The 11,995-nt window shown below is 52.0% G+C and overlaps 1 protein-coding gene across 1 annotated transcript; it reads left to right on the top strand.

Moving 5' to 3' along the window:
- The first annotated feature begins 856 nt into the window (after positions 1-856).
- On the top strand, positions 857-10,339 carry UBE2Q1 (ubiquitin conjugating enzyme E2 Q1). Its single transcript, XM_087943815.1, has 13 exons — positions 857-1,212; positions 2,449-2,552; positions 2,654-2,758; positions 3,175-3,225; positions 4,125-4,265; positions 4,651-4,735; positions 4,864-4,924; positions 5,556-5,646; positions 5,745-5,803; positions 7,358-7,406; positions 7,532-7,627; positions 8,580-8,646; positions 9,581-10,339. The coding sequence occupies exons 3-13, from the start codon at positions 2,729-2,731 to the stop codon at positions 9,610-9,612; spliced, it is 762 nt and encodes a 253-aa protein (XP_087799941.1). The 5' UTR covers positions 857-1,212; positions 2,449-2,552; positions 2,654-2,728; the 3' UTR covers positions 9,613-10,339.
- The last annotated feature ends 1,656 nt before the right edge of the window (positions 10,340-11,995 follow it).

Consider the following 11,995-nt stretch of genomic DNA (forward strand, 5'->3'; position numbering starts at 1 on the left):
CTAAGGAAGCCTAGGTCAGAGTAGAAAGGTTTCTGGATTATGAGTCTACTCCCAGCCCCTCTTGTTTCTTTAGCAACGCACAAAGGTTTCATTTTCCTCTTGCCAAGCACAATTTATCCCATTTATCTTGCAATTGACTCTGGGCAGCCGAAATACATTTTAGCTGTCGCGTTACAATCTTTATGCATTGGGTTCTGTTGTTTTGCAAACTTGGAATTTTAAAAATCGGGTTCCCGGTTGCATCTTTACAATCCGGCAAACATCCGCTTGCAAATTATTTGGGTCCTCCACCACCCATCCGACACCCCACCCCCCCCAGTCTTAATCTATATGGATATGTCCTGTCCCCAGTCGATGCAATTTCTCATCTCAGCCCAATTATGCATTTTCTTAAAATATCTATAAATATTTCAGCAGTTAAATCATGAGATATAACGTAGTCTCCTGCTTTGGCAGGGGGCTGGACTAGATGACCTACAAGGTGCCCCTTTCTGGATTCCTGCTCCCAGCTGAATCAATCCAGCTTTTTCCTCCCTCGTCCAGCAGGGGCCGCTATAATAAAACGGCGAGGCCCTTCTTTCCCCGCTGAGAGCCACTCTCTATGGTGGATCGAAGCCGGGCACGTTCTACTTTTCAGACGTTCCTAGACTTTAAAGGGGGCGCCTCTATGGCCCCAAGATGGCGCCCGCTCTTCCGGGCCAGGGCCGGAAGCGGCGGTTGCTATGCCGACGGAGGTCGCGTAGTTAGAGGCCTATACATTTCGGCCTTTTTCCCCCATCTCTCCCCATCCGGGGCTCCGGCGCATTTCCTCCTCCTCCTCCTCCTCCGCTTCGGGCTGCGCGCGCGCTAGCCGCCCGGCGGTGGGCGGGGCGTGCGGCGGTGGCGTCATTTCCGGCTGTGGGCCCTTCCCGGCCGCCATCTTGCGGTGTGGGGGGACGCGGGGGTCCCCGGCGGCGGCGGCGGGCCGCTCGATGGGACGATGCAGCGCGCGGGGCCGGGCGGGGCGGGGCCTGGCGCGGCGGCGGGCGGGGCGGCGGGGGCGGCGGGCCCGGGGCGCGCGCTGCTGAGGCGGGAGCTGCGGCTCCTCGAGTCCATCTTCCACCGCGGCCACGAGCGCTTCCGCATCGCCCGCGCCTGCCCGGACGAGCTGGGCTGCGAGTTCCTGCCCGGGCCGGCCGGGGAGGGCCGGTCCGTATCCATGGCAACATCACGGTGAGCGGGCGGGCGGGGAGGGACGGGGGGAACAACAACAACAACAACCCTCCCGCCTGGGGTGGGGGAGGGAAGGGGGAGGAGGCCTGTCGGGCCCGATGGGCGGGGCTTAGGCGGGGTGGGCGGGGCTTCGGCGGGGACTCCAAAACCTATCGTCCCCCGCCGAGGAGAAGAGGCTGCCACGTAGTCCAGAAACTGGGATTCGACCCAGCAGGAGGGAAGTTGGGTCGGAGGGTGGTTCGTTTTGTGCTGGGTCTGCCTTGGACTACAGGCCCCATCCCTCCTGCCTCCCTTCCTCTCTTGGACTACCCCTCCCATCTTGAAACCCTCCCATCTCCTCCCTTGGACTACAAGTCCCATCCCAGTATTCTCTGCCCCTCCTCCTGGTGCCTCCCCCCCTGCTCTCTCACTTCCCTTGGGACTACGGGTCCCATCTCTGCATCCTTCCTCCCTTGGACTACACTTCCTGTCCCATCCTCCCCTCCCTTTTCTCCTGGACTACAGGTCCCATGCCAGTAGCTCTCCTCTCTTGGACTACCCCCCTCCCATCTTGAAACCTCCCTTGGACTACAGGTCCCATTCCTTCCTCCCTTGGACTACCATTCCCATCATTCCCCTCATCTCTTGGACTACAGCTCCCATGCTAGTATCTCCTCTCTTGGACTACCCCTCCCATCCCTCTCCTCCCTTGGACTGCAGGTCCCATCCCATCATCCTTTCCCTTCCTCTCTTGAACTACACCTCCCATCCTAACCCCTCTCCTGAGGATTACAGCACCCATCCCTGCATCTCTCCCTTCCTCTCTTCGCCTCCACCTCCTGTCCCAGCATCCCCTCCCTCTCGCCCCTTAAGACTACCTTTCCCATACTGGCATCTCTCCCCCACTCCCCTTGTACTACACCTCCCATCCTGGCACCCAGTCCCCTTCCTCCCTTGAACCACACTTCCTGCCCCAGTATCCCCTTCTCCCCTCTTGCACTACAGAACCCATCCCCCTCCCTCTCACCCCTTCGACTACACTTCCCATGCCTGCATCCCTCCCCTCCTGGCAACCCCCTCCCCTCCCTCTTCCTCCCTTGAATTACCCCCCCCCCAAAAAAAATCCCAGTATCCCTTTCTTGGACTACACCTCCCACCCACTTCCCATCCCTCACAAAGCCCCTCCCCCAAGCATCCTCTTCCTCCTGCCCCCCCTTGGCCTGGGACCTGATTACACCCCCCTTTGTCTCCCCCCAGGAGGCTTATCCGGCCGTCCCCCCATCTGGTCGGTGGAATCCGACGACCCCAACCTGGCCGCGGTCTTGGAGAGGCTGGCCGACGTAAAGAAGGGCAACACGTTGGTGAGCAAGCGGGCAGCGGGAGGGGGAGGGAGGGAGGAGGCATTTTGGGGGGTCAGTTGCAAGTCCGGCTGGCCCTGACCCCCCATTTCCACCTTTGGCAGCTCCTGCAGCACCTGAAACGCATCATTTCTGACCTCTGCAAACTCTACAACCTTCCTCAGCATCCAGATGTGGAGATGCTAGACCAGCCCTTACCTGCCGAACAGGTGAGCCTTCCCCCTCCCAAAGCCCCCCCTCCCCCCCAGCTGGGCAATTGGGGAGTGGGTGGCTTCACCTGGGCCTTTGAAGACAAGGGCCGCTGGCTCAGAGTTGCACCTCCGCAGCATACATCCCTCGACTCGTTTAGTGACCGACTCGTCTTTATGACAGTTGCAGTGTCCGTCCCCCAAAAAATCCTTTTTAACGGTCTCGCTTAGCGGTGGGAATATTGCGATGGTGGCCGTAAGTCAGAGGACGGCCTGGCTACCGTCCCTCGGTTTGGGGGCCTTGAACTGGCAGGGAGATCCTGCCGGCCGAGTTGGAATCCGCGGATCCTGTTGGGAGACCAACTTCAAGAGGTCTGCTGGAAGGGGGGGAAATCTCTCGCTCCAGCTCTGAAATCCTCTCTTCCGTCTCTTCGTAGAGTACGCAGGAAGAAGTGTCGTCGGAAGAGGAAGACGAGGAAATGCCCGAGGTAGCCGCTCCGCTTGTGACCCCCTCCTGAGATTGAAGGGTTGCCCCCAAATTTATCCCTATTTTATTTATGTATTTTTTTTGTTAAACCTATTCGCCTCCCATCATGTGTGTGTGCATGTGTATTTGTATGGTATACATAGGTGCATGTGAATGCATGTTTATGTCTATATATTTTCTTTTGGAACAGGCCTAAGAATTTGATTTTTTTTAATGTGTGCCAGTGTTTACTGAAAAAAGTAACAATAAAGATTAATCTATCATCTATATCATCTATTTTCTCTATCATTTCCTAATCTATTCATCTGTGTATATCTGTATGCCTTATATCAATCTTTGCCTGTCTATCTATATCTAGTCTACCACCTATCTGTCTATAGCTTCTCTATCACCTTCCTAATCTATATCTATCTGTCTTTCTATCTATCTTATCTATCACGTTCCTAATCTATATCTGTGTATTTTTCTTCTCTCTATATCTTTCAGTTTTCTAATCTATATCTATCTGTGTATCTTCTCTCTCTCTTCTCTATCACTTTCCTAATCTATATTTATCTGTGTGTGTCTATCTATCTATCTATCTATCTATCTATCTATCTATCTATCTATCTATCTATCCATCCATCCATCCATCCATCCATCCATCCATCCATCCATCCATCCATCTATCTATCTATCTATCTATCACGTTCCTAATCTCTCTCTGTGTGTGTCTGTCTTGCTTGCTTGCTTGCTTGCTCTGTCTATCTGTCTTTCCACCTATCATTTTTCCAAGGGTTACTCTGGGGTGAGGCTTGCAATATATATATAAAAGCCAATCCACCTCACTGAAAGGGCTGACTCCTACCCTCTCTTTTCTCTCTCCCTACCCCCCCATCTCACCCCACTCCTCGCACCCAGGACACGGAAGAGCTGGACCACTACGAAATGAAGGAGGAAGAGCCGGTGGAAGGGAAGAAGGCGGAGGATGACGGGATCGGCAAGGAGAACTTGGCTATTCTTGAGAAAATCAAAAAGAATCAGAGGCAAGATTACTTAAATGTACGTGTCGCCTGGGGGGGAGGGCGGTAAGGGGGGATCATTGAGGGAGGGAAGTAGGCAGGACTCGGTCTTGGGCGTCCCGACTCTTTCCTGTTGCATTGTGGGCATTTCTCAATTTACGACCATTTAGTGTCTGTTCCAACAGCACTGAAAATGAGTTAAAATCGGTCCTCCCACTTAAAGGCTGACCCTTGGAGGGGCCATTAAATGACCTCTGGGAGCCCCCTCAGAATCACCCCAACCAGTCTCCCTCCCCACTTCTTCCTCGAACTGCCCTGGGAGCCCACTAAATGACCTCTGGGAGCCTCTCAAATTGACCCCACGGGGACTATCCAATGGCCCCCTCCTCTTTCTCTCCCCCCTCAACCCCCACCCCACCAACCAGGGAGCGGTGTCTGGGTCCGTGCAGGCCACCGACCGGCTCATGAAGGAACTCAGGGATATTTACCGATCGGCAAGTTTCAAAGGCGGTGAGTATCGTTTGGGGGGGAGGAAGGAGAAGAGGGCGGGGGGGGGCTCCCTCCTCACTGGACTTTTTGGGGAGGGGCATCTTCGGCCTGCCTCGTAAGCTCTCTCTTCTTGCCCCCCTCCTCCCCAGGAAACTATGCAGTCGAACTCATGAACGACAGCCTCTACGACTGGAATGTGAAGCTCCTGAAGTAAGTTTCTCGTTTCGCTGGGTTTATCCGCTCTCTGTGCCCGTCCGTCTCCGCATGGAAGCCCCTTAACCGAGCGATAAAACCCTTTGAAAATGAAGACAGGTCGAACACAGGTGGTTCCTCGACATACAACGCTTTGCTTAGCGCCCGTTGGAACCCGAGAGAGAGTAAATACAGGCCACAGGTAGCCCTCGACTTACAACAACGGTTCGTTTAGCGACTGTACAAATTTACGATGTGAAAAAAAAAGTGATTTATGGCTGTTTTTCCACACCTGCATCCCCCCCCGTGGTCACGCGATCAAAATTCAGGTGTTTGGCAACTGACTCGTATTTATGACGGTTGCAGTGATCCCCTTTTAGCAACCTTCTGGCATGCCGAGTCAATGGGAGAGCCGGATTCGTTGGACCACCGTGTTACCGATTTAACGGCCGTGGCGATTCACTTAACAACGGTGGCAAGAATGGTGGTGGAAGGCGGGAGCAACAACTCGCTCCACAAATGTCTCTTTTAGCAACGGAAATGTTGGGCTTAATTGGGGTCGTAAGCCGAGGACGACCTGGAGGTGATTCTAATTGCTTCCTGGACCCCGGAACCTGTTTTTGTCTCTCTTTTCCCCTCCCCGCTGCAGGGTGGACGAGGACAGCGCCTTGCACAGTGACCTGCAGATCCTGAAAGAGAAAGAAGGGGCGGATTTCATTCTTCTCAACTTCACGTTTAAGGTCAGTCTGGACGGACGACGGCCCCGGGGCACAAAGAGAACCAGCGGCCCTTCTTGCTCAGTTCCCCCACCTCCCCCATCTCACCCTTCTCTTTGCAGGATAACTTCCCCTTCGACCCCCCCTTCGTAAGAGTGGTGTCGCCCGTACTCTCCGGAGGGTGAGTCTCTCGCGTTGACGTTGGGCCGATCGCCAGGAGACGGGGAGTTCTAGTCCCGCCTTAGCTATGAAAGCCAACTGGGTGACTTTGGGTCGATCGCCAGGAGACTGGAAGTTCTAGTCCCGCCTTAGGCAGGAAGGCTGACTGGGTGACTTTGGGCCAATCACCAGGAGACTGGAAGTTCTAGTCCCGCCTTAGGCATGAAAATGACTGGGTGACTTTGGGCCAATCACCAAGAGACTGGGAGTTCTCGTCCTGTCTTAGGCAGGAAAGCTGACTGGGTGACTTTGGGCCAATCACCAGGAGACTGGGAGTTCTAGTCCTGCCTTAGGCATGAAACTGATTGGGTGACTTTGGGCCAATCACCAGGAGACTGGGAGTTCTAGTCCTGTGTTAGACACGAAAGCCAGCTGGGTGACTTTGGGCCAATCACCAGGAGACTGGGAGTTCTAGTCCCGCCTTAGCTATGAAAGCCAACTGAGTGACTTTGGGCCAATCGCCAGGAGACTGGGAGTTCTAGTCCCGCCTTAGCTATGAAAGCCAACTGAGTGACTTTGGGCCAATCGCCAGGAGACGGGGAGTTCTAGTCCTGCCTTAGGCATGAAAGCTGGGTGACTTTGGGCTGATTGCCAGGAGGCGGGAGTTCTAGTACCGCCTTAGGCATGAAAGGCAGCTGGGTGACTTTAGGCCAATCACCAGGAGACGGGAGTTCTAGTCCCGCCTTAGGCATGAAAGCCAACTGAGTGACTTTGGGCCAATCGCCAGGAGACGGTGAGTTCTAGTCCTGCCTTAGGCATGAAAGCTGGGTGACTTTGGGCTGATTGCCAGGAGGCGGGGAGTTCTAGTACCGCCTTAGGCATGAAAGGCAGCTGGGTGACTTTAGGCCAATCACCAGGAGACGGGGAGTTCTAGTCCCGCCTTAGGCATGAAAGCCAACTGAGTGACTTTGGGCCAATCGCCAGGAGACGGTGAGTTCTAGTCCTGCCTTAGGCATGAAAGCTGGGTGACTTTGGGCTGATTGCCAGGAGGCGGGGAGTTCTAGTACCGCCTTAGGCATGAAAGGCAGCTGGGTGACTTTGGGCCAATCACCAGGAGACGGGGAGTTCTAGTCCTGACTTAAGCAAGAAAGCCAACTGGGTGGTTGTGAGTTCTACTCCTGCCTTAGGTAGGAAAGCCAACTGGGGGGACTGGACCAATCACCAGAGAGTGGGAGTTCTAGTCCTGCCTTAGCCATGAAAACCAGCTGGGTGACTTGGAACTAATCCCCAGGGGACTTGGGAGTTCTAGTCCGTCCTCCTTTCTCAGCCTAGCCCACCTCCCAGAGTTTCTTATCAACAAAACTCCCAAGCGGGGGATAAATACAAATCAATCAATCGAAACAACAACCCCAAAAGGCCTAGTCTCCAGCCTGGGGTCTCTAAAGGCAGCCTAGCCATAAATAGATCATTTCCCTCCCTCTTTAAATCTGCTGGGTTCTTTTAGGGATCTTGGGTTTGTCTCTCTCTCTCTTTTCCAATCTCCCTCCCTCCCTCCTCTCTCTCTCTCTCTCTCCAGGTACGTCTTGGGAGGAGGAGCCATCTGCATGGAGCTTCTGACCAAGCAGGTGAGCCGACGGTTGGGGGGAGCAGCCGTGAGGGTGTGTGTGTGCATATCCTCACCTCTGGTTGGGGAAAACCCCTCCCTCTCACCAGGGTGACCCCTCCTCCTCTTTCTCCTCCTCTTCCGCAGGGCTGGAGCAGCGCCTACTCGGTGGAGTCGGTCATCATGCAGATCAGCGCCACCCTGGTCAAAGGCAAAGCCAGAGTCCAGTTTGGCGCAAACAAAGTACGTGGCGGCAGAGTATCTTCCTTTCCTCCCTCTTCTTCCTTCCTTCCTTCCTTCCTTCTTTCCTTCCCTATCTCTGTATCTACCCATCCATCCCCTCTCATTTATCAATCACAATTTCCATCCATCCTATCTTATCTATTATCCCCTTCCTTCCTGCTTTGCCATCTTTCTCAATTTTCTTCCGTCCTTCCCTCTCTTTTCCTTCCTACCTTCTTCCTGCTTTCCTTCTCAATGTCCTTCCGTTCCTCTCTTCCTCCCTGCCTTTGTGCCTTCTTTCTCAATTTTCTTCCATCCTTCCCCTTCTCCCTTCCTCTCTCCAGGTCCTTCCTGCCTACCTCCTCAAATTTCTTCCTTCTCTCCCCCCAATCCTTCCTTCGCTCCCCCTCTAATCCATCCTTCCTTCCTTCCTTCCTTCGCTCCCTCTAATCCATCCTTCCTTTCTTCCTTCGCTCCCTCTAATCCATCCTTCCTTCCTTCCTTCCTTCGCTCCCTCTAATCCATCCTTCCTTTCTTCCTTCGCTCCCTCTAATCCATCCTTCCTTTCTTCCTTCGCTTCCTCTAATCCATCCTTCCTTCCTTCCTTCACTCCCCCTCTAATCCATCCTTCCTTTTTTCCTTCGCTTCCTCTAATCCATCCTTCCTTTCTTCCTCCCTCCTTCCTTCCTTCCTTCATTCCTGCCTGCCTTCTCAATTTCCTTCTTTCTTTTTCCCTCCCTCCCTCCCTCCCTCCCACCTGCCTTCTTTCTCAATTTTCTTCCGCCCTCCCTCCCTCCCTATCCTTCCTGGCTGCCTTCTCAAATGTCTTCTCCTTCCCTCTCCCCCAATCCTTCCACCTTTCCTTCTCTTTCTTTCTTTTCCTTTCCTTCTCTCTTTCCTTCCTCTTGTCGGGTGAGTCTTTCTTACTTCTTCTTTTTCCTGAAAAACCTTTCCCTTCTTTTCCCCCCCGCAGAATCAGTACAGCTTGACAAGAGCCCAACAGTCCTACAAATCGCTGGTCCAGATCCACGAGAAGAACGGTAAGGCTTGACCACTCTCGCGGGGACGGTCGGACGCCGAAGACCCCCTGTACCCCAACACGCCCCCACACCCCCAACTAGTGTCGTCGAATCTTCCAATTCGAATCAGGAATTTCCTGAATTTGCCTCCAGAAGTTGTGAATGTCCCAACACTGGAAGTTTTTAAAGAAGAGATTGGACAACTCTTTTGTCTGAAGGGGTGTAGGGTTTCCTGCCTAGGCAGGGGGTTGGGCTAGAAGACCTTTTAAGGTCCCTTCCAACTCCGTTATTATGCTTTCCTTCTTTCTTCCTTCCTTCCTCCTTCTTGATCTTCCTTCCTTCCTTGCTTGCTTTCCTTCTTCCTTTCCCTCCTTCCTTTTCTTCCTTCCTTCCCTTTCCTTCTTTGTTTTCCTCCTTCCTTCCTTCCTTTCCTCCTTCCTTCTTTCCTCCCTCCCTCCCTCCCTCCCTTTCCCTTCCTTCCTTGCCTTCCATCCTTCCTTTCCTTCCTTCTTTCCTCCTTCCTTCTTTCCTTCCTTCCTCCCTCCCTCCCTTTCCCTTTCTAACCTTCCTTCCTTCCTTTCCTTCTTTGCTTCCTTCCTCCCTCCCTTCCTTCCTAACATTCCATCCTTCCTTTCCTTCCTTCTTTCCTCCTTCCTTCCTCCCTTCCTTTCTAACCTTCCTCCCTCCCTCCTTCCCTTCCTCCCTTCCTTCCTTTCTAATCTTCCTTCCTTCCTCCTTCCCTTCCTTCCTAACCTTCCTTCCTCCCACGCTAGATGTTTTTTACGAAGAGATGGGACGACCCTTTGTCCAAAACGCTATACGGTCTCCCACCTGAGTGGGGGGGGGGGGGTTGGACTAGACGCCCTCCCAGGTGCCCCTTCCAACGCTGCGGTTCTATTCTCCTCGCCCGCGGCTCTTTCGTGAAACTCACTTTTTTGTCTCTTTGCCTCCCCAGGCTGGTACACGCCCCCCAAGGAAGACGGCTAGCCGCGGCGGCGCCCAAGGGAACCGGATCCCATCGTCCTCACCCCCCTCCCTCCACCACCCATCCCCACCCACGGACGCCTCCCCTCTCCCCTCTCTGGATGCTGTGGAAGGACATTTTTTCCCCCCTCCCTCCTTGGACGCCTTTTTGCCAGCTCTTCGGAAGAGCCGCTCCGATCGCCTCTTGGGTGGGACTTCTGACGAACTTCTCCAGTCGTGAGCAGCCCCCGACTCCCACTCGGACCCTCGCTGGCCGGCGATCGGCTCCCCCTCCTCGCTCTTATTAAATGGGGGCGGAGAAGAATGGAGAAAAAGAACACACACACACACACACACAAACCCACACTCACCTAAAATGGAATTTCTCTCCTCTCTTCTGGCCGGAATCTCCCCGGTTTCTTCTTCTTCTGCTGCAGTTCTTGAAAACACACCCACAAACACACCCACACACCCCACACACACACACAACAATGGCCTCTTTCCTTCCACGCTGGATTTAATTTATTTTCTTATTTTCCTGTACACGTCTTTCCCCTTCCTCCTCCTCCTCTTCTTCTCCCCTTCCCCGACCTGCCTCCCCTTCCTTTCTTCTTTCCTTCCTTTCTTTTCTTCCCTTTTTTTTTTCCTTTTGGTTTGGGGTTTTTTTTTTTGGGTTACAGTGTATGATGGATGTCTTATGGGGGAAAAAAAATATGTATCTTTGGAGAACAATTACATTTGTTAATTTCAAGGGGGAATCTGGTGGTATCTCTGTCCGGGAGAAAAGGGGGCGAGGACGAGAGGGGAAGGGAAGGATTGCACGAAACTCACCCGAGCGATAAAATTTCTTCCTTCTGGCTCCCAAAACCGGCCACTTTCTTAGCTGGCCAAAAGGGAAAAAAGAAAGAAAAAAGAAGAGGAAAAATGGCCCAAAAAGCAAGCTTCCAATTTCAGCTCTGCATTAACTCTTTAACAGATAATCAGAGTTGGAAGGGACCTTATAGGTCATCTAGTCCAACCCCCTGCCCAAGAGGGAGACCCTACGTCTTACCAAAGGTAGAATTATTGTCCCTTCCCAAGTCCTCACTTAATGACCCCAAGGGAATATAGGATTTTTGGAGAGGGAGCCCTCATTATGTGGCCTAACTTTTTGGTTTTATTATTTGGAAACTTTTTTTTTTTAACCAGTGAGTCTTTGCAGTTGTTAAACAAGCCCCCCCAGTTGTGAAGCGGATCGATTTGTCCCGAGTGGGGTGTTAAAATTGGCAAAACTTAACTGGCCGCTTGAGTGGAATGTTGCAACTGGTTGTAAAATGCAATTGTGACCAGACCGTCGTAACTTCAAGGACGGGTTTAATAAGTAACTTTTGGGAGGGGTTTTTTGTTGTTGTTGTTGTAACGTGGAACTGTTGTGGAAACAGCCGGTCGTTAAGCGAGGAATGTTTGCACGCCCTTCTCAAGATAAACGGAGTTCAAATTCTCAGCGATAAAACATTGAAAAGCGAAAGGAGGACGAAATTGCACCGGGTTGCTTAAGATTCCTCGCTTCAGATTCCCCAGTCCGGCCATCTGAAGAGCGGCTACAGAAAAGGAGATGAAGAGAGAATCTGGTGGGTGCTAGAAAAATCTCTTTTCCCCCAAAAAAACCAGGCACGGGTACCGGTCTGTTTCAACCATCCGCGCAAGAAGGTGTAATTGCATTTTCACAGCCAGAAATGCTTGGAAAAGATGTTGAAGCCCTTTAAAAAGCAGATTAAATGCTAGCAAAAAGAGAGAGAGAGAGAGAAAAAGCCACATTAATCTGCAGCAGCCCCCAAGCGGGGAGATCTGGGGGAAATCTTTCCAGATCTAATCCATTTTCTTAAAAAAAAAAAAAGGATCCAATTTTGCTGAGCCTTTCATCGTGTGTATGAAAATCACCGTCACTCGGGAGTGTATGCCTGATAAAATTTAATTTAAAAAGGAAAATAAGACAATAAGCCCCTTCGCTACTTCCCTAGAGTCGAGGTTGATCTTGCCCTCTTGAGGACTAGAAATTCAACACCTCCCCCTAAATTCTAGCTATTTCCAAAGACTCCGATGTAAGATTTATTGGTTCTTCTCTAGCAATTCTGCATTTCACACCTATTCCAGATCTGAAGTCTGTTCAGACGAGTGCAATTTTTAAAAATAAGATTCAAAACCATCTTAATAAGGAAAGGCATCTTTCAGAATTAAAAAAAATAATAATCTGGCCTTGGAGCAGAATAAAAATACACTCAATTTTTTTTTTCCAAGAGCAGAGACTCCTAAAATAAAATCCCCCTTTGCCCAAGGAGAGAAAAGCAAAACGATAAGAAAAAAAAACCACTCAGCAGCTTTATTTTTCTTTTAATTTAATCTGATCGCGTCTGCTTGGCGTTGGCTG

Source organism: Notechis scutatus, chromosome 14, assembly GCF_049901735.1.
Source record: "Notechis scutatus isolate UNSWTSFEM ecotype Mainland chromosome 14, rNotScu1.2, whole genome shotgun sequence".
NCBI lineage: Eukaryota > Metazoa > Chordata > Lepidosauria > Squamata > Elapidae > Notechis > Notechis scutatus.

Bases quoted from the DNA above. Each gene is read 5' to 3' on its own strand.
- UBE2Q1 (XM_087943815.1), top strand. From the start codon at position 2,729: ATGCTAGACCAGCCCTTACCTGCCGAACAG. The intron at 5,647-5,744 runs GTCAGTCTGGAC...TTCTCTTTGCAG, and splicing joins TTCTCAACTTCACGTTTAAG to GATAACTTCCCCTTCGACCC. The intron at 8,647-9,580 runs GTAAGGCTTGAC...TTGCCTCCCCAG, and splicing joins CCAGATCCACGAGAAGAACG to GCTGGTACACGCCCCCCAAG.